The sequence below is a fragment of the Acanthamoeba castellanii genome (genome assembly GCF_000313135.1).
Source record: "Acanthamoeba castellanii str. Neff unplaced genomic scaffold scf7180000084582, whole genome shotgun sequence".
Classification (NCBI taxonomy): Eukaryota; Discosea; order Longamoebia; family Acanthamoebidae; genus Acanthamoeba; species Acanthamoeba castellanii.
In genome coordinates this window covers 33,693-51,644 of record NW_004457252.1, presented here as the reverse complement: position 1 = coordinate 51,644, position 17,952 = coordinate 33,693, and the positions used below count along the sequence as shown (strand labels likewise).

The 17,952-nt window shown below is 59.4% G+C and overlaps 4 protein-coding genes and 1 pseudogene across 4 annotated transcripts; 2 read left to right on the top strand and 3 right to left on the bottom strand.

The window, feature by feature from the left end:
• Positions 1-920, bottom strand: part of ACA1_048190 — a 3,639-nt pseudogene extending 2,719 nt beyond the window's left edge.
• Positions 921-1,438: 518 nt separating this feature from the next.
• Positions 1,439-6,383, top strand: ACA1_048180 (Dual specificity protein kinase; the record flags this gene model as incomplete). Its single annotated transcript, XM_004332994.1, is given in 16 exon segments — positions 1,439-1,654; positions 1,776-1,820; positions 1,892-2,014; positions 2,109-2,281; positions 2,365-2,785; positions 2,877-3,028; positions 3,165-3,336; positions 3,444-4,196; positions 4,308-4,424; positions 4,591-4,680; positions 4,787-5,035; positions 5,342-5,522; positions 5,639-5,813; positions 5,914-5,986; positions 6,005-6,152; positions 6,238-6,383. The coding sequence occupies 16 exon segments, from the start codon at positions 1,439-1,441 to the stop codon at positions 6,381-6,383; spliced, it is 3,234 nt and encodes a 1,077-aa protein (XP_004333042.1).
• Positions 6,384-7,075: 692 nt separating this feature from the next.
• ACA1_048170 (hydroxymethylglutarylCoA synthase) lies at positions 7,076-9,435 on the top strand (the record flags this gene model as incomplete). Its single annotated transcript, XM_004332993.1, has 9 exons — positions 7,076-7,337; positions 7,555-7,659; positions 7,736-7,885; positions 7,964-8,025; positions 8,091-8,372; positions 8,473-8,586; positions 8,698-8,950; positions 9,024-9,198; positions 9,297-9,435. The coding sequence occupies 9 exons, from the start codon at positions 7,076-7,078 to the stop codon at positions 9,433-9,435; spliced, it is 1,542 nt and encodes a 513-aa protein (XP_004333041.1).
• Positions 9,436-9,960: 525 nt separating this feature from the next.
• Positions 9,961-11,992, bottom strand: ACA1_048160 (uncharacterized protein; the record flags this gene model as incomplete). Its single annotated transcript, XM_004332992.1, has 9 exons — positions 9,961-9,987; positions 10,121-10,266; positions 10,417-10,531; positions 10,712-10,817; positions 10,933-11,047; positions 11,136-11,183; positions 11,264-11,415; positions 11,573-11,732; positions 11,926-11,992. The coding sequence occupies 9 exons, from the start codon at positions 11,990-11,992 to the stop codon at positions 9,961-9,963; spliced, it is 936 nt and encodes a 311-aa protein (XP_004333040.1).
• Positions 11,993-12,295: 303 nt separating this feature from the next.
• On the bottom strand, positions 12,296-17,918 carry ACA1_048150 (uncharacterized protein; the record flags this gene model as incomplete). The annotated part of the gene is made up of 19 exons (XM_004332991.1): positions 12,296-12,477; positions 12,609-12,721; positions 12,831-13,360; positions 13,468-13,610; positions 13,691-13,946; positions 14,043-14,249; positions 14,366-14,557; positions 14,674-14,820; positions 14,927-15,108; positions 15,196-15,324; positions 15,420-15,555; positions 15,644-15,715; positions 15,783-16,207; positions 16,348-16,508; positions 16,624-16,741; positions 16,805-17,108; positions 17,186-17,299; positions 17,406-17,588; positions 17,667-17,918. The coding sequence occupies 19 exons, from the start codon at positions 17,916-17,918 to the stop codon at positions 12,296-12,298; spliced, it is 3,846 nt and encodes a 1,281-aa protein (XP_004333039.1).
• Between the last annotated feature and the right edge of the window lie 34 nt (positions 17,919-17,952).

The window sequence follows — 17,952 nt, the reverse complement described above, 5'->3', positions numbered from 1 at the left end:
GGCCGACGCCTCGCTGTTGCTGATGACGTACTCCACCTCGGGCCCCGGGTGATGCACCCCGATCGGCACCGCCACGCCACCGGCGCTCTGAAGAAGAAGAAGCAGCAGCAGCAGAAGAGTGAGAATAATGTAACGAGGATGATGAAGTTGATGAAGTTGATGGTGGTGATGAAGGTGGTGGTGGTGATTATGGTGATGAAGGTAGTGGTGGTGAATTTGGTGATGAAGTTGATGACGGTGGTGGTGATGATGATGGCGAACCCAGATGCCCCATTGGGTGGCGACGTAGGAGTAGTCGGCGGGACACAAGAACGCCACGCGGCCCTCCTTCATGTCCTTCTCCGGCGCCACTCCCCTGCGTGTGCCGCACGACACGCGCCCCAGTCAATCACCGCACGCACACACACTTGCCGTGCGTGCCGTGTGCCGTGTGCGTGTGCGGTGGGCGTGTGTGTCGTACGCGAGCTGGCGGAGGTGCCCGGCGAGTGCGGTGGCATCGGCCAGCAGGCGGCCGTAGGAGCGCTCCCGTGGTTGGCCGTGCTGTCGACTGCGGCGTCGGCCGGGGCCACCACGGCCGTCCGCTGCCTGTGGCCCACTGCCCGCTCCACCAACCCGAGCCGAGGCACTGCAATACCGCACCACCGCACACGCACGCACACGCACGCACACCGCACACGTACACGCACGGAAAAACAGGGACACGTCATGCCACGTCACTCTGGTGGGTGGTCCGGAGGAGCAGAGGGACACGTACGTAGGGCGGGGGCGGCACGGAGGGCGGCCGGCGATGAATGGAGGGCGCGCAGGCCGCGTAGTGGCGGCAGTGCCGCAGCGAGGCGACGCACGGCAGCCGAGGAGGAGCGGCGGAAGGAGGAGGCACCACCGGTGGTGGTGGTGATGGCAGTAGCGCGTCGCAGCATAGCGGTGGAGGAAATAAATATTGTGCTACACAAATCAAACAAAAACGAAATTGGCAAAAAAGAAAGAGAAAAGGGAAAAAGCGGCAGAGAACCGCTTTTCACAATTCTCACTGCGGCCAACGAACCACGAACCACAACTCACACACGCGAGTTTGGTGAGCTCCCGCCGAGACCCAAATGGTCAAGAAAAAGAACGAGCACTGTGACTGGCGCCCACCACGACCAGGCAAGCCAAAAAGAGGCACTTATGGGGATTGAACCCATGACCTTCAGTTTACAAGACTGACGCTCTACCACTAAGCTAAAGTGCCTGCGTCACGCGACACGACTGGCGGCGGAATTTGCCCGCTTCTCGAGGTGCCTGACATTCCTTGTCTGTTTTTGGGCTATGCCCTTTTGGCCAACAGCACCCGAGGCCAGCCCGCACGACCACATTGAGGCCAGACAATCAACAGCAACAAACATCGAGGGGACATCTTAGAAGAAGAAGAAAGCTCTTGTTGAAATAGCGACGTAGCATGAGGTCTACGCTGACGCCCCAGGCCGCGCCAGAGTCGGAGAAGAGGCGGAAGAAGGTCGATTTCGATGTGCTCTACGACTTTCGGGCCGGCGGGAAGGACGGCGCGATGACGAAGCAGGGCTTCCTCCGAAAGCAGGGTAACCGGAACAAGGGCTGGAAGCGCAGATGGTTCAGCCTCGAGAACAGCACCATCAGCTACTGCAAGGCCCGCAAGGTTCTATCTCCTCTCTCATCCAACCCCCCCCCACCACTATGTCTACTCTCATCATGATTGATGTTGATGTTGGTGATATGTAATGTTATGTTTTTACGTTTGGTTGTATAAACGAGTGTAGGACGTGGTGCCGATCGATGTGATCGAGCTCATGAAGGTTACACAGGTACCACTACAGCCCCCCCCCCGCACTTCAGTTCATACAATGACCAAACGGATTGATGGGGGGTGTTCAAGGTGACGTCCACCCCGAGCGACAAGAACGAGAAGCGATCCAAGTTCAACATACAGCTGCACACCGACAAGCGCGTGTACCAGATCTCGGCCGAGACCCAGGAGGAACAGCGCTCATGGTTCGTAGTGCTCAGTGTAATATGTGGCCAACACCACACTATATAGTGGGCTGGGAGGCTGATGATTGGCGCGGGTGATTGGCAGGTTGTTCGCGATCCAGCGCAACCATGTGCTGAGCCACGGGGGCGCCCAGGACCGGTTCGTCCAGAAGGCGTGGAACAGTGTGGGACTGCCGCGCGGCACCCGCGGCGGCTCCCAAATCGTCGAGCTCTACGGCAAGCACCTCACCTGCTCCACCTCCTCCCCCGGCACCACCTCTGCCGCCACCGAAGTGTACGCTCTCTACCCACGGCACCACCGACACGACACGACACGACACACACTCTAACGCGTGTTGCATTCCGCACATTCCATAGGGTGACGTGGCACATAGGGGACATCAAGTGCTCGCCTGACGCGATGAACGATCGGCTGGTGGTGACCACGCCCGACAACCTCACCTCCTACATAAGCCTGTCGACGCTCGACTCGCGCTCGCCGGGCGCCGACACGTTCCTGATCGACCTGTTCGATGCCATCGAACACAACCGCAAGCTCGAGCAGCCCGGCCTGCGCGCGGTCTACGAGGCATTCCTGGCGAGCCAGGCGATGGAGGATGCCACGCCAGCAGAGCCCTTAAGTGTGGACGAGCTGGCCGGCAGAGCCCAGAGCCTGGCCGAGAACTGGCCCGTGCGGTACAAGCGTGGGCTGCTGTCGGTCGCTGTCGGGCGGGACGAGCCGATGCCCGCCTGGGTGCAGGTGGGCGGCCTCGTGCTGTCGTGCTTTGAAAAACCTGACGTGCGTGTCCCCCCCCACCGCACTCACACGCACACCGCACACGCACACCGCACACGCAGCACGACACACGCTAATTGTACGGTGATGACAGTCGCCCAAGCCGGTCTGTACGCTGGATCTGGCGCAGAGCGAGGTGACGTTGGAGTCGGACAGCATCGTGCTCAACCGCGACGGCGGCTCCAAGATGTGGGTCCTCTCCGGCTACAACATCTCCTCCCTCAAGCCCGCCAGCGACATCAACCGGTACGTTGTGTGCGGTGGTGCGTGTGCGTGTGCGTGTGCGTGTGCGGTCGTGTTTTTGTGCATGTGCGTGTTCGTGTGCGGTCATATGTGTGTGCTGAATTCTCATGACGTGCGTGCACACACATGGGGTTTGCAGGCTGGAGTGGGCTGTGGCGCTGTGGGGCAACATGAAGCGGCTGAGGAAGCAGAGGCACCTGATCACCGACGAGAAGCTGATCCGATTCAAGCGCGGGTGCGTCAAGCACAACGGCACCAAGGCCTGGTGCGAGCTCGACGAGTACACCCTCCGCTTCTTCCACAGCGCCAAGGTACCATTTCTTTCTTTTCATTGTTTTTATGCATTTGATTATTTTATAAAATGATTCATGAAAAAATGCCAATTTTCAATTAATAATAACAATTTGCGTGAGTGTAGGCGTTGAGCTGGTCGACGGCGGTGCTGCTGCTGACGGTCACGGACATGAAGGCGACGACGACCGAGCTGTGGATCAAGACCTTTGGCGGCGACGAGCACACGCTGGGCTTCGAGGCCCTCGGGGCCGAGTGGAAGGGCGCCATCCAGAACAACGTCGCCATCCTCAAGCAGGTCCTCGCCGGCAAGACGCCCTCGCTGCCCGCGGCCACCGGCGGCCGCGGAGGCAGTCGCTCGCCCAATAGCGGCAGCCCCACTAAATACCCCGCGAGCGCCGGCGGCCAATCGGGCGAATACTCCACGGCCGCGGCCCTGGTCCACGTGCGGTCCGCCGCCGGCGCCGAGATCCAGCCCGACGAGATCTCGCTCGGCGCTAAGCTTGGCGACGGCTGCTTCGGCGCCGTGTTCCGCGGCGTGTGCCGCGCCAACGACGTCGCGGTCAAGATACCCCTGGTCCAGCTGCAGGACCTCGACGAGGCCCAGCTGCAGCTGCTCCGCACCGAGGTCGAGATCATGAGCGCCAATCCGCACCCCAACATCGTGCTGTTCATGGGCGCCTGTACCATTCCGGGCCAGTTCAAGATCGTGACGGAGCTGATGCACGGCGACCTCGACACGCTGATCAAGCGGAGCGGCCTCAAGTTCTCGCTGTTTGAGAAGATGCGCATGGCCAAGGACGCCGCGCTGGGCGTGAACTGGCTCCACTGCTCCAACCCGCCCATCATCCACCGCGACCTCAAGGCCGCCAACCTCCTGGTACTCGCCCACACCGCCGCACACACACGCGTCGCGCGTGTCGTGTGTCGTTTGGTGTGTTCTGTGGGGTGTGTCGTGTGCGGTGGGCTAATGGAACACAACAACAAACAGTACAACAAGAACGAGACCTCGTACAAGGTGAAGGTGTGCGACTTTGGGCTGAGCGCGATCAAGCCCACCTCGACCATGAAGGACCAGGGCGGAGCCAAGGGCACCCCCCTTTTCATGGTACCCACCACCGCACACACCCGACCGCACACGCCGTACACGCGATATTGCGCACGCTCACACGCACGCACGCACACGCACGCACGCACACACGCACACACACGCTCGCTCGCACGCACGCACGCACGCACGCACACACACTTCTCTCACCGCCTTTCGCACCTAGGCGCCCGAGGTGATGATGCAGGAGGAGTTCGACGAGAAGGCCGACGTCTACAGCTTCGGCATCGTCCTCTGGGAGATCCTCACCGGCAAGGTACCGTCTCTTTCAGTCATCTGCGTGTGCGTGTGCGGTCTCTTACTGGTGTCATCTGTGTGTGCGTGTGTGCGTGTGCGGTCGCGTGTGCGTGTGTGCGATGAAGGACCCGTTCCCGCACCACTCGGACTACACCGAGTTCGTGCGTGCGGTGGTGGAGGACGAGGAGCGACCGCCCCTGCCGGCCGACTGCCCGACGCACCTGCGACAGCTGATCGAGTCCTGCTGGGACGCCTACCCCGAGAACCGGCCCGACTTTGACGAGATCAACTCGGTGCTCGACGAGATCATCGTCGAGGCTGCCATCTCCGAGCTCTCCGCCTGTCGCTTCTGGATGCGCTACTTCATCAAGGAGGTACACACCAACACACCAACACATCAACGCATCAACACATCAACATGTCAACACATCAACACATTAACACATCAACACATCAACGCATCAACACATCAACGCATCAACGCATCAACACATCAACACATCAACACATCAACACATCAACGCATCAACACATCAACATGTCAACACATCAACACATCAACACATCAACACATCAACACATCAACACATCAACACATCAACACACCGCATCAACAACACGCGCGCTAGCGATTGGCTACGTGTGTGGCGTGTAGAGTGCTGACGTGGCGTGGGGAGTAGTATGTGGTGACGTGGGTGGACTTTGTGCGGGCGCTGTATGAGTACCTGGACGAGACGCCGCTGCCGAGCGTGTACGACGTGGACGAGGTGCGGTACCTCAAGGGCCGAGGCCACGGCGGCCCCATCGGCGCCCACGCCTCGCCCGACGACCTCGCCTACAAGTGCCTCAAGGCCCTCCTCGGTACACATTTCAACGCGATCCCGCCTTTTCTGTTAAGGTGGCTGTGTCTCACCGCACGACACGACACACGACACACGCACACACGCACACGCATGCCACACGACACACGCGTGCAGCTGTGAAGGAGCCGTTCGGTGAGGGTCGGGAAGTGGTGACGATCGAGGCCTTCAACCGCTTCGTGGAGTGGTTCGGCCCCATCAAGGACTCGGCGCCGAGCGGCTCCGCGTCGGCCACCACCCCCGAACCGACGTCGCAGCTCTTCACCCGCATTCTCACCACCCTCGCCCAACCGTACGCGAATTCCACCACTTCAGGCGCGTTGCGTTCTTGACATTCCTCACCTGTGTGTCGTGTCGTGTCGTGTGTGTGTGCGGTCCGCCGGGGTGAGCAGATGGTTCCACGGGGTGCTGAGCTCGCCCGAGGCCGAGCAGAAGCTGACGCGGGGCGGCGTGGGCTCGTTCCTGGTGCGGTACAGCAGCCAGCCGGGCGCCTTCACCCTCTCGTGCGTGTCGGCCACGGCCGGCATCACCAGCTACCGCCTCCTCCAGCCCCTCGGCTGCGGCCAGGGCTTCGTGCTCGACAACGAGCACCGCTACCCTTCGCTCGTCCTCCTCGTCCAGGCCCTCGAAGGTGCGTGTCGTGTCGTGTCGTGTCGTGTGGCGTCATGGCACACGCGTGCGGTGTGTCTGAATGAGTTGTGTTGTATTGTGCACAGGTCCGCTGCGTTTGGAGATGCCATGCGAGGGATCGCCGTTCGCGCGCATCTTCAAGGACCCGACCTATCTCCCGCTGGCGCCGGACCAAGCGGTGAGCGACGAGACCTACTGCCTGTGGGACGTGGCCAGGCTGCCCGCGCCGTGAGCTGCTGCGGCTGTTTTGCCAGTGGACCCAACCGCACACACGCACCGCACGCAACACCATATTAAAATAGAGGATTAGTATTTTTACTCAGTGTCGGCCGCACAGAGCACGACACACGGTTGCCCCTCGTGTTGGTTGCTATTGACGAATTGGGGCGAGGTGTTAAGATGGTTGAGCGGCTGTGATTGGACGAAAAGACAAACGGGCACAGAAAAAAGGATTTGGCGCCAAAACGGAGGGACGGAGACTGGAGCCCAACCTCCACGATGCGCAGTGCGGATTGGGTGGTGGCCAGCGGGTGGGTGCTTGGGACCAAGAGGCTGGTTATGGACCAACCGGCACACGAAGCGAAGCGGTGCTTGGATATGCGGCCCTATCACACAATTTGTCTGTCTTTTTCTGATTCAATTTATAATTATCTACCATTTATACAACCGACGCCTGGCGTCCTTCTTGTATTACTGTTTTCTCTGTCTGTTGTCAACCACTCACTCACCCGCTCGCACAGCCAAACGCCGCCGGTACCTAACCTCGCCTCCGGTAACTAAACTTTTTTGCCGGACCTAAAGTGTCCGTCACCACGCACCACACCTGACCTCACACAACACGCTCCACTCCTTCTGCTTTCGTCACCCCCGGCAGGAAAACAGACCAGCTCTTCTCGTTCACGAACAAAAAAACCAAACTAAACTATGCGCCGCCAGTCTACGCTCGCCACCCTCGCCACCGCCACGCGCCGCTCGGCCACCATTGCCGGAGTTCTGCGCAGCGTCAACGCAACGACTACCACGACGGCGTGCGGCCGCGGAGGTATCGCTACCATGCTGGCCACCTCCCCCACCACGTCGGCCAGGCGCGGTGTGGCGACCGATTTCTCGCACTACCCGCGTGATGTGGGCATCGTCGCGCTTGATGTCTACTTCCCCTCCACCTACGTTTCGCAGGCCGACCTCGGTACGCACTCGATCATCCTCATCTTCGCTCTCATCTTTTTTTCCCATCTTTTCGCTTTCCATTTTTTTATTCATTTTATTTGCTCTTTTTTTTTGGTGGAACATGTTGCCGGAAACATGTTAGGTCTTTTCTGTATGAAACCGTTGACGCAATATCAAACAAATACTTATTTTCTTATCACCTTTTATTTATTTGTATTTTATTTTTGTCGACACAGAGACGCACGACGGCGTGGCTGCGGGCAAGTACACCGTGGGCCTGGGCCAGACCAGCATGGCCTTCACCGGCGATCGCGAGGACATCAACTCCATCTGTCTCACCGGTGCGCCAACGAACTGATAGGAGTTAAAAAGTTAGGTCGACCTAACTTTTTTAATCTCCGAACCGCCACACAACAGCGGTGCAGTCGCTGCTGGAGAAGTACAACATCGACCCGAAGGACGTGGGCCGCGTCGAGGTGGGCACGGAGACCATCGTCGACAAGTCCAAGTCGGTGAAGAGCACCCTCATGGACCTCTTCCAGAAGGCTGGCAACACCGACATCGAAGGTATAAGCGCTCTTTCACGACCGCACACGCATGACCGCACACGCACACACCTTATGCTGACCACACACGCCAACGCAGGCGTTGACACCACCAACGCCTGCTACGGCGGCACCAACGCGCTCTTCAACGCCATCAACTGGGTACGCAGCACATCGTCTCCTCTCCGCTTCATAGCCACAGTTCAACCAACGCACGACACGCACAGGTGGAGAGCAGCTACTGGGACGGCCGCTACGCGGTGGTTGTTGCGGGCGACATCGCCGTCTACGAGGCCGGGCCGGCCCGCCCGACCGGCGGCGCCGCGGCGGTGGCGATGCTGATCGGCAAGGGCGCGCCGATCGTGTTCGAGCGCGGCATCCGGTCGACGTTCATGGAGAACGCGTGGGACTTCTACAAGCCCGTCATGGGCTCCGAGTACCCGCTCGTCGACGGCGCCCTCTCCAACACCTGCTACCTGCGCGCCCTCGACCAGTGCTTCTACACCTACGTACGTGTTGCGTGTGTCGTGTGTCGTGTTGCGTGTTGCTTGTGCGTGTGCGTGTGTCGTGCGTCATGCTGACAGTATGGAATGTGGGACGTGGACGCAGGCCGAGCGGTTCGAGAAGGCGCACGGCAAGAAGCTGAGCCTGGATGCTGACGTGGACTACGCGCTCTTCCACTCGCCCTACACCAAGCTCGTCCAGAAATCCTGGGCTCGCATGGTACTCCACACCACATCACACCTTAACGTCGCTGCTGACGTCATCCCCATTTTTCTTTTTTCTTTTTTGAATGCTGACGTCACGCCTCGTCACCGCCCACACACCGCGTAGAACTATTTGGAGGCCGTCAAGAACGAAGCGCACGCGCTGCACGAGTCGCTCAAGTCGCAGAACAAGCTGCAGCCGGAGACCACCTACGAGGACAACAACCTCATGAAGGAGGTCATCAAGTACAGCGACGCCACCTACAAGTCCAAGGTCGGCCCCTCGCTCACGCTCCCCAAGGAGCTGGGCAACAGCTACTGCGGCTCCCTCTACACGGGCCTCCTCTCGCTCGTCGCCTCCCACGCCGACGCCGCCACAAGTACGCGCGCGTGTCGTGTCGTGTCGTGTGTGCGGTTTGACTGATGTGTGCCACGTGTCGTGTCGTGTCGCAGGTGAGGCGGAGAAGAGGGCGCTGATGTTCTCGTACGGGTCTGGGCTGGCAGCGTCGCTGTTCTCGGTGAAGCTCAAGTCGGGCCTCAAGAAGATCGCCGACACCTCCAACTTCCAGGCCCGCCTCGCCCAGCGCAAGAAGGTCGCCCCCGCCGACTTTGTCGAGGCCCTCAAGAGGTACCCACCGCCACTCACACACACACCACACCACCAACGACACGACACGACACGACACGCGCTGAACTTTGGTGTGTGTCGTGTGTCGTGTGTCGCAGGAGGGAGACGGCGACGTCGGATGATGTGCCGAAGCCGTTCGTGCCGAGCGACAAGGTGGAGGACCTGTTCCCGGGCACCTTCTACCTGGAGCAGGTCGACGAGAAGTTCAGGCGCACCTACGCCCGCAACCAGCAGTAGGGAGCTGACAGAGAAAGAACGAAGCACGAAAAAGAGCGAAAGAGCGACGACGCACGACGGGAGAGACGAAGGCGAGAGACGAGGAGGAGCTGCGGGGCGAGCGAGACAGGGAGCGAGTGGGGGGGGGAAGATGAGCGAACGCGAACACGAAAGCGAAACGAAACGCCACGAATGAGTTCGACGTGCAGGAGGGTGGCTGTGGAGATGTGACAAGAGTTGCTGTTGTATGATGTTTCTTTTGGCAGAAGACTGTTATGGTCAATTTAAATCACCGTGTTTTACAACTTGTAGGGAATGTGTGCATACACAACAAACATGTTTGTGCATCGTTGTTCGGTTAACTTGTGTACACTTACGCGAACGCCTTGCGTCGTCGTTGGCTCTCCCGGGTGGTTGTGGTGTGTTGCGCTGCAAACACCAAAAACAAAAACAAAATTCGAATGCCGCTTGCGAATAAATAGGAGAGGCGACGACCTCGACTCCTCTTTCCCTCCTCCTCCATCGTCGTCGTCGTTGCCTCCACCTTTAAAATCGTCGGAAGTCAAAGGTGTCCTGTGTGTTGTGTTTGTGTGTTGTGTGTTGTGTGTGTGTGTTTGTGTGTGCGTGTTTCACAATCGCTCGTAAGTTGCGTTGCGTGTGTCGTTGGTCGTGTGCGGTGAGTGCGGAAGTGGGGCGGGCGGGGTACTTGGATTTGCGAGACGGTGGTCCAGATGCACTCCTCCATGTTTCGGAGGTACTCGGATCGGATGAAGAGGAAGAAGCAGACCAACGTGGGCAGGTAGAAGACGTGGATCAGATCCACCCAACTCGCAAACACAAACGTGCACTCGCCTGCCACCACCGCACACGCCACACACGACACACGCCACACACACGACACACACGACACGACACACACACATAACACGACACACACAACCGCGCGCGCACGTCAGCGCCGCAAACACCAAAAAGAGGCCGCAGAGAGGGCGTGGCGCGCACTGGGGAAGAGTTCGGCCCAGATGTGTACGGGCATGTCGTTGGTGAGGGAAAAGAACACGCCCACCACCAGGTAGGCCTTGGCCCACGCCGTCGGACCGTCGGGCGTATCCCTTTTCTGTCGTGTGTCGTGTCGTGTTGTGTGCGTGTCGTGTGTGTCGTGTGTGTCGTGTGTCGTGTTGTGTGCGTGTCGTGTGTGTCGTGTGTGTCGTGTGTGTCGTGTGTCGTGTTGTGTGCGTATCATGTGTGTTGAATCAGCGTGTCGTGTCGTGTTGCGTGTCGTGAGTGAGGGAAGTACGCCGAGGGCGATGAGGAAGACGAGGACGATGACGGGCACGCGCTGGAGGCCGAAGACGCTCAAGAACACGGCCACCCAGACCCACTCGTCGTCCTCGTCTCGTCGTCTGTCAGACCCCAAACACCCCACCATCAATACATCGTCGTGTGCCGTCGTGTGTGCGGTGTGTGTGCCGTGTGTCGTGTGGCGGTGGTGTGTGTGCGGTGTGTGTCGTGTCGTACATGATCATGACGAGTACGAAGGCGAGGTAGAGGAGGAAGAGGGCAAAGTAGAGCAGCTCGGCCCACCCGACCGACTTCTTGAGCCACCCGTACTTGGACAGCAGCGGATCCGGATCTGATTACATTTTCGAACCAAGTTTTCTTTCAGTCAGTGACCCGTGTCCCCATGTGTGTCGTGTCGTTGGTCGTGTCTCGTGTCGTACCATTGGGGCCAGCCTTGCCGCCGACCGGACCAGGCTGCGCGTTCGGGCCTGCATTCCAGACAAACCAAGCAATCGTATCAATGTGTGTCGTGTGTGTGTCGTGTGTGTCGTGTGTGTGTGGTGCGTACTGGTGGAGCGGAACTTGTGTTGGTGGTTGAGGGCGAGTGTGAGGCAGAAGCCGGTGAGGCCGTGGATGACCAGACCCGAGTAGATCAGGTAGTTGTCCAGCGTCTCCTCGCTTCCATCCGCCAGCGCGTACCGCAGCGTGTTCACCGTCGCTCTGCGCGTGTCGTGTCGTGTCGTGTCGTGTCGTGTCGTGTCGTGTCGTGTCGTGTCGTGTCGTGTCGTGTCGTGTCGTGTCGTGTCGTGTCGTGTCTAAGCAACTGACGCACACGCACACGTCGCACGTCGCGCGCGACACACACAGTGGGAGGTACCTGAGAGAAATAAAGATGTAGAAGAGGATCCACAGGGTGTTGGAGATGTTCTCGGTGCGGATGGAGCGATTGAACACCTTGACGCTGTTGTACTTGATGCCGGCCACCAGCGCGAACACCAGGGCGGCTGCCGCGATCGCCGCGTACGTGAATGTCACGCCTGTGTACATTCACACGATTAAATAAATAAATCGCTTCAAATAAATGAATAAATAGATCAATCTATCTTTTAAAAGATGAGGATCGAATTTGCTGTGAAGGAGTGGGTACGCAGAAGAAGAAGAAAAGAAAGATGATGGATTGGAGAGTGATTAATAAATGATTGAGGAAATTGAGAAAGGGCGGCGGCGTACTGGGATAATCTACAAAATGCCAAGAGGAGGGACAGGACGGGAGGTCGGCCCCCAAGATGAGCGACATGTTCGTCGCCCCTGAGATCCCCATTCCAGGACGTCCAATGTTCTGGGATGGATTGTTGCACCACCTTTCTTTCTTTTAACAGAACTAAAAGGAAAATATAGAGAAATACAGGATTTTGAAAAATATGCTAAATATGCACAGTAAAAGTTGCGAGCCCGACAGGTGAGCCGAAGAAGATGAAGCTGAGAGCCGATGAAGAGGCTGTAGGCGATCCCGACGATGACGCCGGTGAAGAAGCCCCAAAAAACAACCTTGAATCGTCAATTGTGTGCCACGGCGGATTTATTCGACGTCTTCAGAGGATCACTCGGTGAGTGCGGCGGCGCGGGAGCGGGTGCGTGGGCCGGCGGTGGCGGTGGCGGTGGCGGGGAGGGGTGTCTGGCCGGCCTGGCCTCGCTTGGTCCGCTTGGCCAGTCGTCGCTTGACCGGCGCCGGCTCCTCCGTCTCCTCCACGACCGCCTTCGGCAGCGCTGCCACAGGCGACGCTGCACCGATGGTCACCACCACAACATCATCATCATCATGTGAGACAAAGTGATGGATGCCGATAATGATGGTATGATGATGATGATGAAAGACAACAAGGATGTGGAAACATGTGTCGGGGGGACGGTACCGCGGTAAAGGGGCGACGCGAGTTGGCTGGAGGCGACGGGACTGGCGAGCGACCCGCGAGGCGAAGATGCGAGCAAAGTGGGCGATGCCACCAGGGCGCCGCCGAATACTCGGCTACCGGCTGGCCGACGCGGGGAACGGCTAATAAATTTGGATCAGCCAATGCTGCGTGCGGTGTGTCGTGTCGTGTCGTGTCGTGTCGTTGGTCGTGTCGTGTCGGTACCTGGTGGTGGATGGAGCGAAGGGCGACATGGTCTGCTGCTGCGGTTGAAGGGGTGTCTTGAAGGGCGAGGCGAGGAGGGCTCTGTTGCTGGGCGAGGTGAGGCCGTCGTCGGTCGGTCGGCTCCTCCAGCCGCGCTTCGGCGTCTGCAGCGAGGGCGGCGCGCCAAACGGCGACACCGGGAACGAGATCTGCTCTGTCGGTGCCGCTGCCGGCGACGACGGAGTCGATGGCGCCGACGATGACATCGCCAGCGAAGACGCCGGCGCCGGGAAGACAGAGAGAAGAGAGAACGAAAGCGAAGACGAAGACGACGATGAGGTGGAGGACGATGAGGAGGGAGCCGTCGTGGTGGAAGAAGAAGCGGAGGTGCCGGGAAGGGAGGAGGGCCAGGAGAGGGAGGGAGGGGGCTGGAGGGCGACCGAGGGGAGGGCGAGCTTGTAGTTCTGAATGAGGCATTCGAGGAATTGGGCTCGCTCCGGCGGCAGCAGCGGAACAGCCGACGACGTGAGCTCCTTGTACGCACGCATCGCCTGTGTGTAACAACAACAACGAGGGCACGACACACGACACACGACACACACCGTATGAGCAACTGGAGAACCGTCGCCGCACACGCAGTGCAGTGCATGTTACATACCTCGACGTAGCGGCCGCGCTGCAGGAAGAAGTGGATGAGCTGCTCCAGTCCGGGTCCTTTGGCCTTAGCCGTCAGGAAGTGGACCAGCGCCTCCTCCTCGCCCGCGTCCAAATGGAACTTGAACAGCTCGTTCATGCGGCCGGCTGCCGTGTCGTGTTGCGTGTTACGTGTGCGATGGTGGTTAGAAATCGAAGGTGGCTTGGAGAACGTGAGGAATGCGTACTGGCGAGGAAGAACTGGAAGAGGTGCTCGAGCAGCGTCCGCCGCACGGCCAGTTCGGCCGGTGTGGCGGCGGAAGCGAAGCGGAGGCGTTGGTAGTTAAAGGCCTGCGAGAGGAGGTCACTCTCGAGGAGGATCTGCATGTGCAGAATGGCGTCTGCGGGCGTGAACGCCGGCGGCTGCATCCACCGCAAAAAGTAGAGCGCCTGCGCGCGTGCGCCCAGATCGTAGAGCAGCCTCAGCACACGCCCCTTCCAATTCTGTGCGTGTTTGTGTGCGTGCGGTGATGCATGTGCGGTTGTGCGTGCCATTAGCTGGTTGATCGAGGATGGCTCAGGGTGCAGGGCGATAGGTACCTCGAGTATGGCGGCGGCGTCGCCAGAGACTTCGGTGAGGTTCTTCCAGGCGGTGGGAATGTCCTCCAGGAGGCCGCGGTCGAGGCCCCACAGGCCCTCCACCAGTCGCACGTAGGGCGTCGCGAGGTGGAAGCGTCGCGCGTAGTCCTGCAGCAGGGACTCCTTGATCTTGCCCCACCCCACCAGGTCTCGCAGGCAGTAGTACACCTGTCGTCATTGTCGTTGGTTGGTTGTAGTTGTCGCGCGCGCGCGCGCGTGTGTGTGTGTGTGTGTGTGTGGTGCGTGTGTGTGTGTGGTGCGTGTGTGTGGTCGTGTTGACGTACAATGGCGTGTTTGAGCGGCTCGGGGTGGGCGGTGGAGGAGAACAGGGTGCGCAGGAAGTCGGAGAGGTGGTGCGGCGGGTAGTACAGCGGCTGGTCCATCGGGTGCGCCGCCAGCAGAAGCTCAATGAACAGGGATGGCTCGTCGTCCGATGATGTCGACATCGATTCGTCGAGATCCACGTCCTCCTTCACCTATGTGCCACACAGGGATCCGTTAAAAAAACGGATCCCTGTGGAAAGGGATTCCACGACACACGACACACGACCAACGACACGACGCACAACACGGCACGACCAACGACACATACGTGGCCGGTGAGACGTCGCTGGGTCTCGGCGTAGAGCTCCTTCCGTCGCTGGCGCCGCTCCTGGAACTGGTCGTCTATCGTTTGCGAGTCGCCGACGAACAACCAGTTCTCAATTTTCTCGCGCACCCACATCATCAGCTTCAGATGCTGTTGCCCATGACACGACACGACACACGGGAAAGAGTCCACGCACGCACACCAAAAACGTGATTATCATCATCTGCTGCTGCTGCGAGAGAGGAGAGCTGCGAACCTGGAGGGCATGGACGACTTGTTGATACTTCTCCTCGAGGTTCTTCTGCCCCTTGTCGGTGTTATCGTGTCGGGAGAGGAGAGCCTCGAAGACGTGCTTCACGCCCCACATGCGACCCGCGATTCTCCGGAGCTGGTCCGCGAACGCAGACTCCGCGCGTCTGTTGCCAACCGAGAGCGTGGCTGCGCGTGCACAAACAATTGAGAGGGGAGGAGCGCGAGTGAGTCACCAGGCGAGGCAGTGTGCAGCGCACATGGAGGCAAGCGTACAAAGGTAGAGGTTGCTGCTGTGATCGTTGAGGGCGTCGTTGAACGCTGAGTACCGCTCCCATGCCCACTCCAGGACGATGCGAGGATTGGGGAACACGTAAACGCCGTCGTCTCTCGTGAGCGTCGCGACTGTCGTGTGTGTGTGTGTGTGTCGTGTGTCAGAATTGAGGATGTAAGAATGCGGGGAGGGAGGGCCAGAGCGAAAGCTAGCGGGAGAGACGTACGGTGGCAGATGGAGGAGGTGAGCTGCAGGCGGAGACACATGTCGAAGAGGGCCTTGTACTGGAAGCGATAATCGCGTTCCGCATCGCTAACCGGATCACCCGGCAACGTGTGCAGAAGTCCCGCATTCTTGCACTCCTGCGCACACCAAAGAAGAGGCAACCAAAAAGCAGCACACGTTGCCTGATTATTATGATAATTAAAAAGACTATTATTATCATCGTACCTGATAAGTTGTCTGCAGTCCCAACGACGGATCAACCCACGGCAGCAGCTGCTGGCCGAACACGCTCAGTGCCTGGAGAAGAGAATGTAAGACACGACACCATTTGACGCAAACGACACACACAACGCTTACGACGCACCTTTTCCTGATCGCTGAGCCACGAGCAATGAGTGTAGGTGTCGATGTAGAGGCACGAGACGTCGAACGAGATGGGCAGCGTGTGCGCCGAGGCGGCGAAGGTACGAAGGCGCTCCCGCTCCTCCGCGAACAGGCCGCTCGTGCAGGCGAAGAAATCGGAGACGGACGTCGGGTCGACCCACATGGCCAGGCAGGCCTTCTCCTTCTGGAACGGGTAGGCCAGCGGGACGAAGCCGGCGGTTACCGACACGAGGTCGAGGTTGAACAGGCCCATGTGCAGGCGGTTGGCGCTGCCGTCAGCGGCCTGCACCTCCCACACGAACAGCACCCACCGGCTGCGGCTCTCGACAACCGCCGGTGCGCCGGCTTCCGAGTCCCAGTCCGTGCCGCCCACCTCCTGCTCGTCGCCTCCGTCTTCGGCTTCAGCTGCGCGTCGACGAAAAGCTGTTACATTAGCCGAGCGTCGTCGTCATAGGTTGGTGGTGTGGGGTGGTGTGGTGTGGGGTGGTGTGGTGTGGGGTGGTGTGGAGTGGTGTGGAGTGGTGTGGTGGTGGTTTCAAGCGTACCGGCGTGTTCACGCGGCGTGAGCAGGTGGATGCCAATGATCTTGGCCGCTTGGGGAGGCGCTGACAGGGTCTTCTTGTATTCGGAGCCAATGTGCCCGATGGACGGACCCGCCTTGAACTTGATGTTGAAGAGCTGCACCTCCGCCGCGTGCGTCGACGAGCTTCGCATTTGCAAGACGAAACGACAGAGAGTGAGAAACAAGCGAGATTATCAAGCTTCAGAAGCGCCGAGAGAGAGAGAGAAAAAGAGAGAGAATGCTGGTGGGTGATGAGTACTGGAGCGGCGATGAGATGGTGCTGCGGCCGATCCACAGGTAGGCCGAGCCTGTCAGGTCGGCAGCGTCCTGGTCGCATTGGAACAGGAAATGAGACACCGGCACCTTGGTCGCCAGGCCTGCATGGTAGAGAAAAAGAGGTGGTGAGCGCCCCGATTGTGGAGTGGTAGATCAGCACGTACCGCCCTCGCCAATGGGAGAGGAGTAGAGCATGCGCTCGGCGGTGAGAGACCACAGCTGGAAGGTGCCAAAGTTGAATCCGACGGCGAGCGCGTCAAATTCGCGGGAGTAGGCGAGGGCGGTGACGTGCACGGCCTTCTCCGGCAGGAGGATGGCGTCGCCGCGGTCCTGCTGGTACTGGAAGCGGCCGCCCTGGTGCTGCTCGCTGTTGAGCGCCACGCACGGGATGTGATTGGGGTGCTCCGCCGAGAAGCGCACAGGATCGAACTCCGTGCCCGGGTACTTCAGCTCCATCTCACGCACTTCCTGTCGCTGCGCACCCAAGGTTGACCTTGTCATCATCAGCTACTCACCGCTGACGTGCGAGCGGTGCAAATGCGTACGTGGTGCACGAAATCGAGGTCGAGCGCGAGCAGATGGCCGCCGGTGGTACCGAGCAGGAGGCACGAAGCGAACTGGGTCAGGAGAGGTTCATGCTCCGCAGACAGCTTGTGTCCCTGTTTACGATGGCCAAAAGAAGAAGAAGAAGAAGGGATCATGGAAGCGCGTCCTTTGATCAGCAGGACCATGCGAGCCTTCGTGCGGCTAGTCGAGGTGTAGTACCGAGAGACCGTCCAGCTGCAGAATGGCGCTGGCCGAGTAGGGAAGCTTGATGGTGCTGCAGATCTTGCAGCTGCGAAGATCGAACAGCAGCAGCGCGCTGTCGCCGCCCTGCAGCTCGCGTGTGCTCGCAGCGAGGAACGACTCGCCTCGAATGGTGACCTCCGTAACGCACAAGAACTTCTCCTACACGGGCGAAAGTGGGGATGGATGAAATTAAATCACACATGAATTCGAGTAGAAGGACGAGACGAGTAGACGTACAGCCGTAGCCTGGTCTTCCTGCAGGTCAGCAGCGAGTTCGGCCTTGCGTCGCGGACCGTCGTCACCTTGCAGATCGAATACAAAGAGCTCGCTGTCGCCAACGATCCATCCATGCGAGCCGTCGCGCGAGATGCCGCCGAATGTCTTGCCTAGTGATTTGTCCTCGAAGAGGGGGGCAGGGAAGAGGGTGCTGATCGAACGGTGGGCGGGGGCACGGCCCGCACTTGTTTGTGAAGGCGTTTGAGACATCATCTTCACGTCGAGATCGATTATTCGTTGATAATTC